The sequence below is a fragment of the Lemur catta genome, chromosome 13 (genome assembly GCF_020740605.2).
Source record: "Lemur catta isolate mLemCat1 chromosome 13, mLemCat1.pri, whole genome shotgun sequence".
NCBI lineage: Eukaryota > Metazoa > Chordata > Mammalia > Primates > Lemuridae > Lemur > Lemur catta.
Window position 1 is genome coordinate 70,388,891 of NC_059140.1, and position 19,759 is coordinate 70,408,649.

The following is a 19,759-nucleotide window of genomic DNA, read 5'->3' on the forward strand; positions in this document are numbered from 1 at the left end:
AAAGCTTTTACAAGTATACATAGAATACCTAAACATAACCACCATTTTAATAATGTAGAATTCTTAGCCACTTTGCTGTTTTACCAAGGGGTTCTTTCACATTCCACTTAAAGGTTCCTTTTATAAAAAGACAGGCAGTGCTTAAACAGAATTTCTGTGGGTGTGACTTGCTACAGAGCTGCACGCTATGCATTTCTCCTTACCAGGGGTCTGAGGGGCTTTCTTCAAAGCGGCCATGCTTTCACATTCTTCTGAGAAAACTACTCAGTTTCCATCAACTCACCTTTGTACGAGCAAAGATGACTCACTTGTTACTGGCTGGGTCTCATTTGCGCTCCCAGCAAGTCATCCCAGCAGTGATGGCCATTGTTGTGCAAGGGGCGTGGATAGCAGAACTCCCATCCATGCACTTACTTCCTCAGGAAGCAGGTCCCAAATAAGGCCAACTATCCATCCTGGGAACAAACCTATTAGATCTCCATAGTGGTAAGAGCAGGAGTGTCCACACCTTGCCCCGCTCCAAGGACAGATCATAGCTTGATGGTGACTCAGACCCCCAACAGTATCAGCAACTCTGAAAATCTGCAAAGCTTGGCCTTTATCAGGGAAGGGACAGTTGCCTTTGTCAGCTGGAGGAGGAGTCTACATTATTTAAAAGTTTGTGGGGAAAATAGGTTTATGGGATAGTGATTAAAACTGAGTCTTTAAAAGCGTTTATATTTTTTACACTTCCCCAAATAAAACAAAACACATTTAATATACTGAATCAATAACATATAAAATATTTCACACATTTCAATTTAGTAAAGAATGTATACTGTCCAATTAACTTCCATTTACCTTTCCTTGCTTACTAGAAACTTCTCAGGGTTTCACTCTTTCCGGATGTTTGTAAATTCACTTTGCTTTGTTGCAAGTAACACACATAGTTGTTGTCCAAATCACAAAAATGGCCAAACATCCCTCTATCTTGGCTAATAGGAGTGATTGCTGCTTCTTTACTAATTATAGATTTGGTGTGGCTCTAGTCTTCCCTCCTAGCTAAGATTTAAGATCCTCTATCCAGAATGACCCCTACTCCTGATAGTACCCAATCCAGAGCAAACCCCTGCTTCCTTACACCAACTCCAAAATCACCATACACAATCCCAAATCCTATAAGTCTTTTCTAACACCCTTTCACTGAGATGTCTCATAACTCCCCATGGCATGTGTTCTCCCTCACTTTCAATGAACAATAAACCCAGGCTGTTAAAACTTCAAGTGTATTCTTGGTGGTCTTTGATGGAGGGCATTGACATCTGCTTTGAACCTCCATCTTTACCTCTTATAGAAAATCTGATGTCCTCTTCAAAATGTCCACAAGTTCCCCAGGAGCTTACATTCTCAAGGACACCTCTAGTTCTGAGCCGTTGCTTTCCCCAATTTAGTTCAGTTCATGGATTCTCTCAACATCATTCTTTGTCTTCATCTTTACATAGCTGTCTTGTGCTGTATCACAGAAACAAAATGGACATAGAGCCTCTTTCCCAAATCTCTAGCTAAAGCAAAACAGAGCAAAACAAGACCCAAAACCCACAACATTTCTTGGCAAACTGCACTAAAGGATTCAGGAAATCTAGGCTTCTTACATTACGACAGCAAAACAACCTCAAACACAAAATTTGAAAACTATTCTGAGTCCTTTGTCAATCTGTCATGTTGTGTGCCTTCTCTTCTCTTCTCAGTTTTCACTGCTCCTCATTCCCTGCTCCACTTGTGCGAATCTTTGCTCGTTTGTAATGTAGTGACAGTATTGCAAAATGCTGTAAGTATTCTTTCCTTTATTTGTCTCATTTTGCCTGTGTCCTTGGGGACTCATCTTAACTCTAGGTGGTTTGCCAAAGCATTTTCCTAAAGCAACACGGTTGCTATAATAATAATTTTGGTGTCTGGTTTTAAATTCCACCCCACCACCCTGTTATACATATAAGCAAATAGGAAATAAGATAGCCAAGCCATTAGCCTATTTTTAACATAATACAAAAGTATGATTTGGCTGGTACCAAGTCAAATCTGCTAAGTAAAAAATGTTAAATTGTTTTCCATACTTCAATCAATAGATTGTTTTTTTAAAAGGGTAGATACATTTGCTTAAAGAAAGACTCAATACTTCATATGGAAATACATATGTATCTCCAACTCTATGAATAAGACATTATTTTTTTCTATTTTTATTCACTTTTTTAAAAAAGCTGCATTTGTCCATTATCCACTATATTTGGTCTGCAAGAGGAAAATTATACTGTACTAAGAACCTCACAACTATTAATCTTTTGTCAAATGCATGCTTTTCATATAACAAAGAGTTTAAGGGAAGAAAAACACAAGAAGATCAGAGATCGGAAACCTCGCCCCATGTAGAGCTTTTGGAACATTATTATCACATTAGCCCTCAACATAATGTACTCACCAGGAGTTTTATTTTACACCAAGTCATCCCACTGATTTCAATATAAGCTTGGAGCAATTAGGTTACATCACCGGTGATAACTAGATCAGTTCATGAGATGGATGCCCTGACATCTAACTCAATTCATGGTTAAAGTAATTTAGACATTTCTCACATTAATGACATTCATCATTATATGATACACTCTCTGAGTTTTCTAATACCCATAGACAATATTATATAATAGATGAATAGGAAAAAATACAATATATTTTCAGCATGTAACAGAAACTGGACAACCTGAATGAAATTGAATCTAGTATAATTTATGATGAAACTTTCAGAACACTCATCTAACTAAAATACAAGCTTCTGCATAAAAGTCTTTGGCATAATCACCCAGGACTTGTAATTATAATGGATATTACATGCCCACATACCCAAATAAGCATATATCACTCCTAAAGTCCATTAACAAGTAGATTTTTCTTCTGAGGACACTTATGTTATCAAAATAATGCTATATATAATATTACTGTTTTATTAATGGCACTGTGAAAGGTTAAAAATAGTATTCACATTTACCTTTTTTTGTACTGTGAACTAAATTCTTGATTAAGAGAATAATGTCATCAATCTTAATGAAGACAGACTTGAAATTATTTAGATTTGCTTAGAACAAAACTGCTCTTTGCAAATCATTTAAAAATTTCATCAAAGAGAGAAGAAATTCAAATATCATTAACATTTATTGAGTGCTGACTTTAAATGAGTTATGTCAGTTAATTTAGGAAACTGGCCAGGCACAGTGGCTTATCTCTGTAAACCTAGCACTTTGGGAGGCCAAGGCAGGAGGATCACCTGAGGCTGGAAGTTTGAGATCAGCTTGAGCAACATAGTGAGACTCTGTCTCTACAAAAAATTTTTAAAAATTAGCCAGGTGTAGTGGTGCACATCTGTAGTCCCAGCTACTTGAGAGGCTGAGGCAGGAGGATCCCTTGAGCCCAGGAGTTTGAGGCTGCAGTGAGCTATGGTGACACCACAGCACTCTAGCCCTGGCAACACAGTGAGACCTCAAAAAAAAAAAAGTGATTTTAGGTAACTATCCTATAAGGCAGGTTCTTTTATCACATCACCATATTACAGATGAGAAACCAGGCTCAGAGTATTTATTAATAGTTAAGTAATAACAACTGTGAGATGAAGGCAGCTTCACACTCAGGCACTTGAATTCCAGAACCAGTGGTCTTAGACCCCCACAGCTACATGGGGGTCTAACTGGAGTATGCATACCTTTAACTGGAGTGTGCATACCTCTGGAGGTGTGCAAAAACTTTACAAGCCTATAAGAGTTTTAAGATAATCAATATCCAGAACTTTAATTTTGTATGTGCCATTTCCTAGCATCTCTTTTCCTACTTCTCCTTTCACACTAAAACATTTCCCACTTTACATAAGAAATGCATAGCCCTCAGCTCCCCAAATCTTATTCTGATGCATTGCCCATGGTGTAAAACCCTCAAGAGTGCTAAATAAAAAGACAATTCAAAATACTATTTGATGTGAAGCCTCCTCTAAACTACTGTAAAATTACCATAATAATAATTTTCATTTAAAGACCTCACCTACCTCTTCCAATTCTTCACTGTTGTTAGAGAATGCATTATTTTTTAGAAGAATCTGGTGAGAACAAAAGACAGGGGAGATAAATTATAAATTGGAAGTTAAGTATTAGCAGCTGATCTGTAACCAATCCTTTCTATCCTGAGATGCCCAGGTGGAAATAACCAAGTCAAATCTCCTTCTAAGCATGCTAATTGGACCAAGATACTGGTGGGAAGATAAGGGACAGTCCTTATACATGAAATGGTTTTAGCAGGGTATCCATTGTCTGTCCAGATAGCATAAGGTAAATAAACCTTGAATTTATGGAGTTTCATGGAAAGGCCCACTGAAAAATATCAGGGCCAGCTATCTAATTATAAGGTATAAAATGGAGAGAGTTCATGACTGCATCAACTGTCAAGTTCCTTAAGTCCTAATAGTTGATATCTCTGACATTTCACTTTGACATTTCTTGGTGTTTTGCTGTGTGTGTGTGTGTGTGTGTGTGTGTGTGTGTGTGTAAAGGTACATCCTCATTCTTTCAAACGCTTGAGCCCAGGAGTTTGAGGTTGCCGTGAGCTATCATGATGCACCACACTCTAGCCCAAGCAACAGAGCATAAAAAAAAAAGAGAGAGAGAGAGAACTCATAAAAGCTGAAAAATTCTGTCCAACTAAGTAAAATAAATAGGAGTGGGAAGCGTTTAACAGCAGCATCATTCAATTCTTTGAATCAAAAGAAATGAAAACGCATCTACACAATTCTACCTAGAAGTGGAATTGCTAGGTCATATAGCAGATCTATGTATAACTTTTTAAGAAAAAGCCAAACCTTTTTTCAAAAAATTGTTGCATCATTTTTCCTGCCAGCAATGCCTGAGAGTCCAGTTTCTCCACCTTCTTGCCAACAGCTGTTACTATCTTTTTGATTATAGCCATTCTAGTGAGTAAGAAATCACATCTCCTAATGGTTTTGATTTCCATTTCTGTAAAGACTAATGACATTGATCATCTTTTCACGTGCTTTTTGACCATTTGTAAATCTTCTTTGGAGAAATGTCTATTCAAATCTTATGCACATTTTTTTCAATTGTGTTAGTTTTTAATTATTGCATTGAAAGAGTTCTCTGTATATTCTAGATACAAATCAAATATACTGGTTTAAAAATATTTTCTCACAGTCTATGGGTTGTATTTCCAATTTCTTGACGGTATCTTTTGAAGAGCAAAAGGTTTTAATCTTGATGAAGTTCAATTTACCAATTTTTTCTTTTACTTTGTATGCTTTTTGGGTCATATCTTAGAAATCATTGCTTTACCCACGTTCATGAAGATTTACTCACATTTTCTTCTAAGAGTTTTATAGTTTTAGCTCTTATGTTTAGGTCTGTGATCCATTTTTGTGTATGGTGTATTGCAGGTGTCCAAAATCCCCTTTTTGCATGGATATCCAATTATCCCATTTGTTGAAAAGACTTTTTCCCCATTGAATATTCTTAGTGCCTTTGCTAAAAGTTGACTGTAAATGCAAGGAACTATTTTTGGGCTCTTAATTCTATTTCACTGATCAATTCTATTCCATATATGTCTGTCCTTATGCCAGTACCACACTGATTTGATTATTGCAGCTTTGTAATAAGTTTTGAAATTGGAAAGTATACGTCCTACAACTTTGTTCTTTTTAAAGATTGTTTTGGCTATTCTCGGTTCTTTGTATTCCACAAATTTTATGAACTTTAGGATCAATTTACCAATTTCTGCAAAAAGTCATCTTGGATTTTGACAGGGATTGTGTTGAATCTGTAGATCCATTTGAGAAGTATAACCATCTTAACAATATTAAATCTTTCAATCCATGAACATGGAATGGCTTTCCATTTATTTAGATCTTTAAATTCTTTCAGCAATGTTGTATAGTTTTCAGTGTACAAGTCTTGCACTTATTTTGTTAAATTTATTCCCAAGTATTCTTCTTTATAGTATTATGAATGGAATTCTTAATTTCATTTTCAAAGTGTTCATTGCTAATGTACACAAACAGTATTGACTCTCGTATATTGATATTTTGTCCTACACTTTTTTTTTTTTTTTTCTATTGCTGGGGCTAGAGTGCCATGGCATCAGCAACCTCAAACTCCTAGGCTCAAGTGATCCTACTGCCTCAGCCCCCTGAGTAGCTGGGACTACAGGAACATGCCACCATGCCCAGCTAATTTTTTCAATTTTTAGTAGAGACAGGTCTCACTCTTGCTCAGGCTGGTGTCCTACAACCTTGATGAACTCATTAGTTCTGGCTGCTTTGTAGTAAATTCTTTAGGGTTTTCTCTATATAATAATTTTGCATATACAAATTTTACATTTTTAAACATTTTAATCTATGGCTATTGAAAATTGTTGAAATTATATTCAAATTTATGTTTTCATTTTTTATGTAGACTAGGTGATCAATAAAAGATTTTTAAGAATAAAGAAATATTACATTGGGATAAAATTTCACAGTATGAAATGGAAATATGAGTTCAAGAAGAAAAGGGATGATGTAAAAATTCCTCCTATTAAAGAAAAGCTTGTTAATGTGGTTTTAAAACTTGACAATGACTGATATAAAACTGTCTTCTATTTAGATTCCACTGGTTACATTTAAAAGTTATGTAACTGTTTCATTTTAAAATATCAATTTACAATAAAACAGAAATTGCATCTTTGCAACTATTTAAGTGAAATAAAAAATTGTGATAGTCAATCTAAAAATGTAGGAGAAGGTACACAGTTCTGGGGTATTTCTTTAGGGCAGTGGCCCCCAACCTTTTTGGCACCAGGGACTGGTTTCATGGAAGACAATTTTTCCATGACCCAGGAGGAGTGAGGGGTTAGGGGGCGAGGAGGGGGGTTGTCTCGGAGCTCACGTGGTGATGTGTCCGGTTCCTGTGGCCCCGGGGCTTGGGGACCACAGCTTTAGGGTGTATAAAAGCAAAATTTTTTGCAACAACTGTACTAATGTATTCCTTCCTAATAGGTTTTACTCTTTTGAGAAGATCGATCTACCAGTCTGAGAATTGAGGTAATTACCAAATGGTTCCCAATTTTGAATTTAAGACTCACTCCCAGCCCAATAGTCCCCATCTTTAATTTTGATTGAGGAAAGTAAAAATTCATCTGGAATAAGTCATGCGATCCTTAGATAAGTCATTTAACTGGTCTGAAATGCTCAGAGCACTACATAAAGCTTTCTTCCTTTTTTTTTTTTAAGGCAGGCCTCTTCGAAAGTATAAATCTCTCATCTATAGTACTTCACTAATTTTAAAGAACTTTTGAAGAAAAGTAAGTATGTTCCCTTTGATTTTCCCCTTTTAGCCTTTCATAATCTCAAATGGTATAGGCATACTTACTTTTTTATCAGGAATTTAACATTTTTTACGATATCTATCGATATCGTTAACACTCACACACCACTGAAACTTAAAGCACATGGTGTACGAGGCTAAATGTCCTCCGAATACAGTAGTCACAAAAGTTAGTTCCAGAAGAGTTGCGAGAATCAGCCTTTGTTCTCCTTCGTGCACTGGGTCCTAGAGGCCACAGGCTCTCACTGCCCACGCTCCCTCCCCTTCTGAGGCCTCAGGTTTCGCGGAGAAGGAAAAGACTGCGCAGGCGCGGGGCGGTGGCCTTGCCCCCCAACCCCCTCCCCCCCGGAGGCCCTGGTAGGGGGTCTGCGCTGAGCCGCTGACTCGCGAGGGTATTTTCGGGCCTCCAGCCCTGGCTCCATTTTTTCCCCCTATAGAGTTTTACGGTGACTCCTGGGTTCGAAGCGGAGTGACGTCCTCCCACACTGCATTTAGAAGGTCAGAGTGGACAGAACCCACGCGGCGCGCCGGAGTGGGCGCACAGGGGAAGGCGAGGCTCGGCGGGGACGCGCCTCTGCGCAGTCTCGGGCGCCGGGGCCGCCGGGAGGGGCCGCGTGACGTGGCGCGCTCGGGAGCGCGCGCTCTGGAACGCACCTTGGGAGCCGCCGGCGGGCGGGCCGTGGGTACCCCGGGCGGAGCGCGTCGCGTGAGGGAGCCGGCCCTGGGCGCCGCGGCCGGGCTGGGAGCTCTCGGGGCGACGCCGAAGCGCCCGAGCTGCGGAAGGCACAGGTGGGGCGGCGGTGGTGGCGGGGAACTGTTTGCCCCCGCGCGGCCCCCTGGCGGGCGGGCGGTGGGAGCGCGCGGGGCCCCGCGGACTCGGCGGGGCGGGCGGAGCAGCCAGAGAGGGGGATAAAGGGCCCCGGCCCTCATCCAAATCTCAGAGATGGAATTTTCGTTGACGGGAGCAGTGTCACGAGAGGAGAGTTTGAGAAGTTGTTCTCAGTTAACTCCAGGTCTTATTTATGGACCCTTAGGCCTCCCCCTCACCCCCGTTTACTGTTGGGAGGGAGAGCGCGACCCTCCCGGCCCGTGGCGATCGCGCTCGGGTGGGAGCATCTCCTGCTGCCCCGCCCCCCATGTTTGTTTCGGCTGCCAAAGTCGCTGCGACTGCCTGCCCTCCGCCGGCGCTCACAGCTTCGATAGTCTTTCTTTGCAAAAAGGCCCACAACCAGCTGCAATTATATTGGGTTGGACAGCGTATGATTTTACTCTTTCGAATACTTTTGTTAATGTTTGCTAGGGATTGAGCCCGACCTCATTCTGTGTCTGAGAAAAGTTTGTCTTGGAATGCGCAGTTTCGTGACACGGCATTATTGCGTTACCATGGGGTTGACCCAGTTTTCCACTCTCTGCTTGTAATGAATTACTCTAGTAGTCTCTTGAGGATCCTCAGGTTTGCTTTATGGTATTGTAATTTAATGAATTTGTGTTCGAGATTGTTTTTGCCTCTGAAATAATGGCCTCGAGTATTTGGGAATTTAACCGTTTTTCTTGGAAATTTCCAAAAGCAAAAGAAAAGGTGACTTAAGAATGTCTCCAATTATAAATGGAAGGAACTCTTTTGAGGAGTTGCGCTCCTGTATAATAATAGACAGAATTTGATGGCTTTATTTGATCCGTTTGAAAAAGGAATGCTTTGTTTGTGGTCTGCTTCTCACCTGTGGCGCTTTCTGAAACGCTGTTGTATGTAGCTTCCCTAACAAGACTCCTTGTGATGTTGACCATTAAGTTCGGTGTTTATGGGATTGAACTAACTTGCCAAGTATTTTGATTCCGAATTTTCCCTTTGCTCCTGAGTATTTTTTAAAACACATACATATACACATACGTATGATTTGAAATAAGTGTGTTTTCTTTTATTAGAACGTTTAAAAAATAACTTAAGTGTACCATGGTATCTGGAAACAGGTATTGGTGATTTAGGACTATTATATTAGTGTAGGTAATGTTTATTTAAATACTTCAGATTGACATTTCAAAGTTTTTGTGTTTTCAAAGTTGAAAATTAAAAGATTGAAATCATGTAATAATTATTTTTACTGTTTTTCAGAGACTTGATAAGCACTTAATTGTGCTTAGGAATATGATAGGCATTATTTTTAAAGTCACCACCCCTACAGTCACTATCTCTGTGAATTGTATTTTCTCAGAGACTGCTGAGAATATAGAAAATCCCAGTTACAAAATCAAATGTGATATTTTAATATAAACTTTTTTTCTGTGTTGTGATTCCCCGTACTAGAGTGAAATTGAACATTAGACCTACTTTTCACCTGCTAGATTTCCGGCTCTTCTGCTTGCTAAACTTTTTTTTGTCTTCAAGATGGCGATGGAACAAGGAAAGCTATTCAGCATCAGTAGCCATGTGGAATTATTATATGACACCCCACCACACACACATAGACACAACCCTTTCTTTCTCAATGGCAGCTCATTTACTCCAGTGACACATTATTTAGGAAATCTTTCATCACACTATATGTAAAATAAGCTTTGAAATAAAAATATACCCAAGGTAAATATTGCTTCTATCTAGAGTTCCTTCGTTATGCTTTCTACCTTTAGATGCTCCCTATTCCTTAAGATTTTGGCCATACTCCTTTCTACCATGAAACACTCCAAGTTTCCTTCATCCTTTCTTCGCTCTGTTAACTTGTAAGCATACTAGGAGCTTTAGCTTTGCAATCAAACATTTCAGTTATTTTATTGACATTATCTTTTGAGCCATGCCTTAATTTGAATCTGACCCTACCATTTACTAGTTCTGTCCCTGGACAAGTTGCTCAATATTTGTAAAACATTTTCTAAATCAAATATCAACCTCCAAGAGTATGAGGATTGGATAAACCTTAGAAAGGTGCCAAACACATATATATAGATCGACCTTAATAGAAGGCAGTGAATTATGGTGCTTCTAAGGGCCAGAGACCATATGTGCATTTTATCTTTCAATATATTACAGTAGCAAGTGGTTTTAGAGCAGTGGTTTTATTAATAATTTGCTTGTCAACCCCCCAAATAATTTTCGTAAAACTGTCCCTCTTGCACACTTTTAAGGTTGAATTTTACATCATAGTTTTAGGTAGTTGAAAAGGATGCATTTTCCCACCTGGTATTGATATTGACATTTTAATATAAAATAGGTATTCTTTTAATTTTATCCAAAGGAGTATATCTTTGCTGTTTTATATCCTTCACCATCAATTTTTTTAAAACATTGTACTTCATACAGTTCCTTTTTCTTGAAATTTTACTTTCATTTTTGTCACCCTCCACCCCACAAAATGTTATCTTAATGTAGTGTACTTTTATGCTTGAAAAGCTTTTTGTTAATCTGTCATACATGTCTTTAATAAAAATATATAAATTGAAACTAAATTTTAAAAATTTCCTATGACTATAATTTTAGGAATTATAATTTTGATTGAGTTACTGCATGTAGTAACTAAAGTTGATCAGAACATCATAAATACCTGGTGGATTTTGATAAATAATAAGTATGAAGAGTAGTTCAGTAGAAATGTATGTCTTAATGAGATGGATAGTGGGAGTTATGCATAAATTAAAAGAGGTTCTTTGACGCCTTACCATGTAAGAATAGGAATGGATGAAAGGTAAACTTTATTTTGTAAAGCGGGAAGATTGTGAAAGGAGTCTGGGAGAGAAAAACCAGCATAACTTTACTGTAGGCATGTGCCCATGCGGATCAGTTTTAGTGAGGAGTACTAATGGAAATAGAGGATCTGGAAGCTTTTTTTCTTGAAATTACACGTTGTTGGTACATGTCTCACTGAAGATTTCATGTGTTCCAGGGGTCCACATCCTCAAGTTTGAAGACCATTTAGAGCAGTGATTCTCAACAGGGGCCAGTATTGCTCCCCAAGGTACTTTTGTCAATGTCTGTAGACATTTTGGGGGTTGGGGGTGGGGGTGCTGCTACTGGCATCCGGTGGACAGAGATCAGAGATGCTACTAACAAATAATTATCCAGCCCAAAATGTCAACCATGCCAAGGTTGAGAAACCCTGATTTTTGGATTTGTTTTGAAATCAGACTATTTAATTCTGTGATCCAGGGCAGAGTTCAGTAAACTCTTTTTTTCAGATAGTAAGTGTGTTAGGCTTTGTGGGCTATACATATGACCTCTGTTGTACATTCTTTTTTGTTTTGATAATGCTTTAAAAATGTAAAAATCCTAGCTCCAGGATCTTTCAAGAAACAGGTGATCTAAGGCAGCTGATGCCTTCAAACCTCAATTTTTCTTCTGTCTAAAGTACTAATAGCAATAACGCCTCAAGAATTGCTTGTAAGGATTTAATGACATGAACACCCAACATGGTGTGTCCAGCATAAGTTAAGCACTCTAAATGGTGCCCGGTGATAGTGGTGTCCTATAATGTGTAATACAGAAGTGGGTGCCAAGTCACAGTGGTGTTCAAGACCCTGTTCAAGTCAAGTGGATAAACTTGATGCTGGTGAAGTTCCCCATCAGGCTTAGGGAATAGTACCACAGTGAACAAAACAAACAGTTGAGGCTCTTGTTTTCTTGAAATATATTCAGGTAGGAGAGATGGATAGTAAATAAGTAAACTAAACACCTAAAGAAGATTAATTTAAGATAATATTTCTTGTTTTGCAGAAATGGAGCAAGAACCACAAAATGGAGAACCTGCCGAAATTAAGATTATCAGGGAAGCATATAAGAAGGCCTTTTTATTTGTTAATAAAGGACTGAATACAGATGAATTAGGTCAGAAGGAAGAAGCAAAGAACTACTATAAGCAAGGAATAGGACATCTGCTCAGAGGAATCAGCATTTCATCAACAGACCCTGAACAAACAGGCCCTGGGTGGGAATCTGCTAGACAGATGCAACAGAAGATGAAAGAAACACTACAGAATGTACGCACCAGGTTGGAAATTCTCGAGAAGGGTCTTGCCACTTCTCTACGGAATGATCTTCAGGAAGTGCCCAAGTTATATCCAGAATTTCCACCAAAAGACATGTGTGAAAAGTCACCAGAACCTGAGTCCTTTAGTTCACCACCTCAGCATGCTGAAATAAATGGAAACACTCCATCTACAAGTGCAGGGGCAATTGCTGCACCTCCTTCTCTGTCTTTACCATCTCAAAGTTGTCCTGCAGAAGCACCTCCTGCTTATACTCCTCAGGCTGCTGAGGGTCACTACACTGTATCCTATGGAACAGATTCTGGAGAGTTTTCATCAGTTGGAGAAGACTTTTATAGGAATCATTCTCAGCCACCTCCTCTTGAGACCTTAGGGCTAGATGCAGATGAGTTGATTTTAATACCAAATGGAGTACAGATTTTTTTTGTAAATCCTGCAGGGGAGGTTAGTGCACCTTCGTATCCTGGGTACCTTCGAATTGTGAGGTTCTTGGATAATTCTCTTGATACAGTTCTAAACCGTCCTCCTGGGTTTCTTCAGGTAAGCCAAAGGAAAATGTAAACATAACTTGAAATATGTGTAGAATACATCGTTTTTATTTGTTACTATTTATGATGTGTCCAGTACAGTAAGTGCAAAAAGATGACTATTTCCTTTTTAGGTATATTCCACGGAATCAATGAGCATTGAACATCTATATTTGTGTTTAGTAGTCTTTTGTTTGAGATATAAAGTCTTATTTTGGTATTAAATTTGTGATGATAGAACCTAAGGGAGATCATCCTTAAATTTTTAATTCTTTATCTGAGGAAGAAGCCTAATAGCTTTAATTTTTAAAAGGTTTTATGGGGCCGGGTGCGGTGGCTCACGCCTATAATCCTAGCACTCTGGGAGGCCGAGGCGGGGGGGATCGCTCAAGGTCAGGAGTTCGAGACCAGCCTGAGCAAGAGCGAGACCCCGTCTCTACTAAAAATAGAAAGAAATTCTCTGGCCAACTAAAATATATATAGAAAAAATTAGCCAGGCATAGTGGCGCATGCCTGTAGTCCCAGCTACTCGGGAGGCTGAGGCAGTAGGATCGCTTAAGCCCAGGATTTTGAGGTTGCTGTGAGCTAGGCTGACGCCACGGCACTCACTCTAGCCAGGGCAACAAAGTGACACTCTGTCTCAAAAAAAAAAAAGGTTTTATGTAATTCGTGTGGATATATAACTGTAAATATCTACAAATGTGACGACCCAGCTGAGAGTCTAAACTGGGCTAGACCCATTCCCACCATCCAGAACAGTAGTTCTCAACCAGGGGCAATTTTGTACCACCCTCCCCTACCCCTGGAACATTTGATAATTTCTGAAGTCATTTTTGGTTATCACCACTGAGGGTTGGTTGCTCCTGGCATAGTGAGTAGAGGCCCAGGTTGCTGCCAAACATCTACACAGGACAACCCTCATCAATGAAAAATTTATCCAGCCAAAAATCTCAACTATGCCAGGGTTGAAGTCTAGAAGTAGACAGTGTGATGATAATTTAAGATGTAATTTCAACATTCCAAGCAGAAAAATTTACTAGAATGCACTTGGTCTAAGAGTAAAGACTGGTGCTAACTAAATGCTGGCATCAGACCATTCCTGTGGATTAGTGAGGTAGTCTGAAGGGGGTAGTCCAAAGACAAATCTGGTTTTAAAAAGCTGGTTGTAGGTATGGGGAGATGAGTTCTTGAAAGGAGGACTCATTAGACATTGAGACTCATTAGACAAAGGAATTTGCTTTGAAGAGAGATCACTCTGCAAGCAAAGTAGATGCTTTTGTCCAAAGTCCAGATAATGTAGTTTAGTTACAGCACTGGCTATCTATATTCATTTTCTCTTATGGTACACTCTACCATCAGTTGTTATGCAGCTTTTACATAAAGTCAGCTTGAAAGTTGTTGAAAGACAGGCTTACCAAGGAGTTACTTTGAAGGCATTGTTGAAAGGAAAGATTTGTTACTGGACAGAAAGACTGTTGTGAATTCTGTAGGTTATTTTAGGGAAGAAGCCTTAAGGTTAAAAATGGTGGGCTTGGGGAAGGGGCTGATAAAAGCTATAACAATTTCTGCTGATCTGTTAATAGTATTGCATTGTAAAATTGTAATTAAAAAATCTTTGGGTCCTCAGCAACTGGAGATGCGAGTAACGAATGTCAGAAACACTCTACCTGGTTACTTGTATTCAGCCATTAAAATGACTTGTACTGTAGTAGAAATTTGTCCTGTCTTAGTGCTTTTAATTTTGTTTTTAATCTTTCTCATTCCTTCTGTTTTGGTCCTAAATGAAAAGTAAAATTACGCTCAAAATTTAATTGGAGTCTCTTTAATAGGCTCTCACATGCATGTTTCCAGGTATTTATAGCAGAGTATCCTAAAAAAGAGTTACCATATGCGTTTACTGAATGTTTTTATCGTAAAAAAAGACAATAACCAACCAAATTTTAGAAGTTAGGTATAATTTCCTATGTTGTAAAAATCACTATTTGTCTACTTAGGAAATTAGAGTAATATTATTTGGTTTTAGGTAGGCAGACTTAGAATTCTAGGCCTTCAAAAAACTATTTTTCTTTTGGTTTTAGTTTTAATATACTTTTTTTTTTTTTTTTAATTTGAGACACAGTCTCACTGTGTTGCCCAGGCTAGAGTGCCGTGGCGTCAGCCTAGCTCACAGCAACCTCAAACTCCTGGGCTCAAGCAATCCTTCTGCCCCTGCCTCCTGAGTAGCTGGGACTACAGGCATGCGCCACCATGCCTGGCTAAGTTTTTCTATATATTTTAGTTGTCCAGCTAATTTCTTTCTATTTTTAGTAGAGACGGGGTCTTGCTCTTGCTCAGGCTGGTCTCAAACTCCTGAGCTCAAACGATTCACCTGCCTCGGCCTCCCAGAGTGCTAGGATTACAGGCGTGAGCCACTGCGCCCAGCCTCAATATACTTTTTAAACCCCTTAAAATCTGTAGTCAGTGTACATAGAACTTGGACATGAGATTGCCCTGTGAAAATAAAACTGGAATAAATCAGCCTATGATGGATGAGCTCACCAATCTGTAATAACCTGTGATAAGAAAGGTCTGTAAACATTTGTGGGTTTTTTGAGATTTGGGAATGTTCCAGTTCAATTAAGGTTATCAGAATATAGTTAATCTTAAATCATGGAATAGTTTTTTTAAAAAAAAAACTTTCCCAAGCTTTAATCATTTTAGAATAACCTTTACAATTTTTTTTGTCAAATCTACATCCCTATTATTTTCTTAATATTTTTATTAAATTCTCACTTGTTAATTATATCCAATAACAGCTGTGAAATTAAAATGTACTTTTATCCTAATATATTAAAATACGTAACTACTCAAATTTGAAAAGTTTGTGGATTATCTGACATCATTTCACATACCACAGATGGTTTATGTATTTATTGTACTTTGGAAAACACAGTAATCAGTTTTATTGTAACCTGTCCGAAGTTTGACTTTTATATTAGGTAGAGTGGTTTTTGAGACAAATGGAACAGAGAATCCATAAAAGAAAAAGAATTTGAAAATGTTTACTAAGTGCTTTCCAGGAAAGAGTCAGACTCTCATATTTCAATCCTTTCACATTTATATTCTGCTAGTCAGAAATGATGGTAGTAAAGTGTTTATTTTCTGGTATAACCATTTTATTAAAATGTAGATGAAAATCTAGCTCCATTCATTGACACATATATTTTTTTCTTCTGCCTAATCGTTTCAGGTTTGTGACTGGTTGTATCCTCTGGTTCCTGATAGATCTCCAGTTCTGAAATGTACCGTGGGAGCCTACATGTTTCCTGACACAATGTTACAGGCGGCAGGATGCTTTGTGGGGGTCGTCTTGTCCTCTGAGTTACCAGAAGATGATAGAGAACTCTTTGAGGATCTGTTAAGACAAATGTCTGACCTTCGTCTCCAGGTAACTTGTATGATCATCTTTAGGGTGAAAACCTACTTTAACGTAAGCACTTCCACTTCTGCTTTTAAAGAAATTGCAATAACCTCTAAGTGATCAAAGTTAGAAGACTATAATATAATTTGTTTGTGTGTTCACAGCTACATCCTGGGGATTTGCTGTAAATGCTGGTTAAGATTGTGGACTCTGGAGTCAAATTGCCTGGATTTGAATTTGAACTCTTCCACTTAATAGTTGCTTAACTCAGCTGTTATTGATCTCCTCTATACATTAGTTTCTTTATCATAAAGTGGGGATAATGTCCACTTCATTAGGCTACAGTGAAGATTAAAAGTTAATACATTAAAGCATTTATATCAGTGCTAGCAAGTGGTTAATGCTTTGTAAATGCTAGCTGTTGTTTTCACTGTTTTACTGCTCGGTTGGAAAGTGGACTATTGGGACTAAATGGTAAAGTGAAAAGAATTTTAGCTTTAGCTTCAGTTTTGTGTTGGAGATTTTAAGGGTATGATTGGCATTTTGAGGAAAAAACAGATTCTGAGAAAATTATCTTTGTTCTATTGGTATATGAAGGCCAAATAAAGAGAAAATAAAATGTGATCATCCTGTGAACTTATTTAGCTTGTTTCCTTTGCCCACATGCTTACCTGTTGAAGTAGAGTATTTCTGTTTAATAAGGAGCTGAAATAGAGTATTATGGAAAGGCTTAAGATATTCAGTGTTCTTGCCCATGCTACTATATGGCAAGAGGGGAAAAATATTTTTGATTAAGAATGTTGACAGTTATCTGGGGTTGAATGAGGCTGACAGTATGATAACATAGTCTTTTATTCTTCAATCAGCAGATGTTTGGAATCCATTATTTACCCAGGTACTGTGTTAAATGATGGGATGGGAAGAGCATGAGAACAGGAGACTGTATAGATAGATAGATAGAGAGAGATAGACAGATAGTTTAAAAAAAAACAAAAACAAAACCAGCCCCTGTTCCCAAGCTCTGAGAATGACCTGGTGATCAACAAGCCATTTAGCATAGCCAGCAATTGTTTAAGCTATGTTAACAAATCCCATGCTTGCCATACAGAAGTGTGTAGCCTCAGTGTGCTCATGGGGAGGAGTTTACAAAGTCAGGAACCTGGTCAAATGGAGCTAGGTTCTGCTTGGCTTTGCTCTTTACTAACTGAAATGACACTCCTGAGTATTCACAAACCTATTAATAATATGGAGCTGTTTCTCCCTTAACTCCTATATTTAGTGGACATACATAACTGGGCTTTAGGAAAGAAATTAAATGGACTTTTAGGTTATATGCTTATTTTCTCTGTTCAGTTTTATTTTCTGATTGTATGGCTTTACTGTCCAAGAACTTCAACTGTAAACAAAAGCTAGTTACCAGTCACAATTTTAATTGTTTTTACTCTTAAGCATTCGTTCAGCAAAGTATATGCTAGCAAAATACCTTTAGTATTAAGTGCAGAAAACAAACAAAATATCAGCCTTCCAACAATGCTTAGTAAAGTAGACATGAGTTTTGTTAATTTGTCTTTAAACTCATTTTGTCTTACATATATTTCCTAAAATTTATTCATTATTAAATTTAAATGTAGCTGCATCTGATTTAAAGATAACTTATACCAGCAACTGCTGTAAGTTATCTTTTATACTTTGTCTTTTGAAATTTACTTTAGACCATGTGTTATAAACCAAAGAACTTAGAGGTTTGAGGTTTGGTGATAAGATAAAACAAAAATATAGAGAACAGCAAAAGTAATTGTTATTTATAGACCGTCAAACACTGACATTTGAACAAGTTTATCATTAGAACATAGTATAATGTACTTGGAGGAAAATCATCTAAAACAGATTCTGATTTGAGTTAAGCGTCGTCCTTTACTCCTTAGACCAACTGGAACAGAGCAGAAGAAGAAAATCAATTCCAAATCCCTGGAAGAACTAGATACCCCTCTGACCAATTGAGGGAAGCCTCTGGCACTGATGTGAGACAGTTGGGTCCTTCTTTGGACCAAGGCAATAAGGATGTGCGTCATAAAGGAAAACGTGGAAAAAAGGTAATAAAGAAGCTATAAAATAAGATGTGTTCTCTTCTAATGGTACCTTTTACCAGTTTCATGTATGTATATAATTTTACAGAGTTACAAAGTGAACACTGGTAAAAACAACTAGAATCAACTTTAATAGTTCCCTTTTAAGTGTTTGTTTCTTAAACTATTTTAAAAGATATTTTGTATTTGGGGGATATATTTTTTCCCAACTATTTGAAAGATTTTTATGTTTACCTTAACGATGCACATCCTTTCTTGCTTGCTTTGTGGTGTTCTCCACCTTCCTATATGCACCAAGAACTTGGAGCTAAATATACTCCTGTCTCTTTTTCTTACACTGCCATTTTTATTCAGTTGCTTGTTTTTCATGGCTGGGCAACAGGGCAGAGATGGAGTTTTTTAAAAATTTATTTAGTGGTTTCTTTCATTTCTTAGGCTCTGAGCATGTATTATGCTCTAAATGGTAAATTTGGATTGTAGTTCAGTGTATATTTTATTGAATACTAGAATGTTGGAAATACATAGTAGAGAAAGTTTAAATTTCTTGTCTCAGGGCATTTACTGTCTAGTGGGAAGAACATGCTAGCAAAGAGATAATTTCTATCTAATGTGGTCATTAAATAGAATATATAGCCTAGCCTAATATAATAGATAAGTGTGGGTGGATGGGTGGTGTGGGAAGCAGTAAAGAACCTCCTCCTAGAGGACATTATGGCTAAGGTGAGTCTAGAAGGATAAAGAAGAGTTGGTCATGTGAATAGCAAATTCAAGGAGCTTTTAGACAATAGTAATATAAGCAAGTGTATGAAGAAAACAGCACTGTATGAGTATTATATTACAGGCACTTTTGAGTGCAGCATTGTTCATTCCTGTATTCCACATGTTGAATGCTCAATAATTATCTTTGGAATTAATATCACATGAATAGTCTACATTTACTTGAAAAGTGATACTGTGGTTTATGTTGAATATCTTAGACCAGCTTTATGAGAACATTGGGATTCCAAAATGGTTCTAATAAATATATTTTATTTTAAAAGATTTTTAAAAAGTTAATTATGAGAAATCAAATTCAAAGGGTACAAAAGAAATATGGTGAAAAGTAAGTCTGCCTTCCCTTCCTGTCCACCAGCCACCTAGCTCCCCTCTTCACGCACATTGTTATCAGCTTCTTATTGTCCTTTCAGATACATTTTATGCATAGTCAAATATACATACATATATATAATTTTTAACATTAATGGTGGCATATAAAACATACTATTTTGTTCCTGGGCTTTTTTATTAATATATCTGAAAATTCTATAACATTTAGAATTTTGATTTCTAGAATCAAGAAATTTAATTTCTTGGTTAAAAAAATGAAATTATATTAAAAGTTATGTACAGTGAAAG

General features: G+C 37.7%; 1 protein-coding gene and 1 long non-coding RNA gene across 5 annotated transcripts in view; one reads left to right on the forward strand and one right to left on the reverse strand.

Annotated features, from left to right (window-relative positions):
- Window positions 1-526: 526 nt before the first annotated feature.
- LOC123649216 lies at window positions 527-8,181 on the reverse strand. Its single transcript, XR_006738920.1, has 3 exons — window positions 8,034-8,181; window positions 4,061-4,111; window positions 527-1,491 (listed from the first exon to the last, which is right to left on the reverse strand). It is a non-coding gene; the product is annotated as an uncharacterized LOC123649216 (long non-coding RNA).
- Window positions 7,721-19,759, forward strand: part of SPART (spartin) — a 29,466-nt gene continuing 17,427 nt past the window's right edge. The window contains exons 1-5 of one of the 4 annotated variants that reach the window (XM_045567172.1): window positions 7,721-7,877; window positions 11,252-11,323; window positions 12,079-12,890; window positions 16,107-16,304; window positions 18,203-18,370. In XM_045567172.1, coding sequence (XP_045423128.1) covers window positions 12,081-12,890; window positions 16,107-16,304; window positions 18,203-18,370 — 1,176 coding nt within the window. In that variant the 5' untranslated portion in view covers window positions 7,721-7,877; window positions 11,252-11,323; window positions 12,079-12,080. Of the gene's footprint in view, window positions 7,878-8,028; window positions 8,169-11,251; window positions 11,324-12,076; window positions 12,891-16,106; window positions 16,305-18,202; window positions 18,371-19,759 lie in introns of those variants that run through there. The other 3 variants (XM_045567171.1, XM_045567174.1, XM_045567173.1) reach the window with 3 other exon arrangements.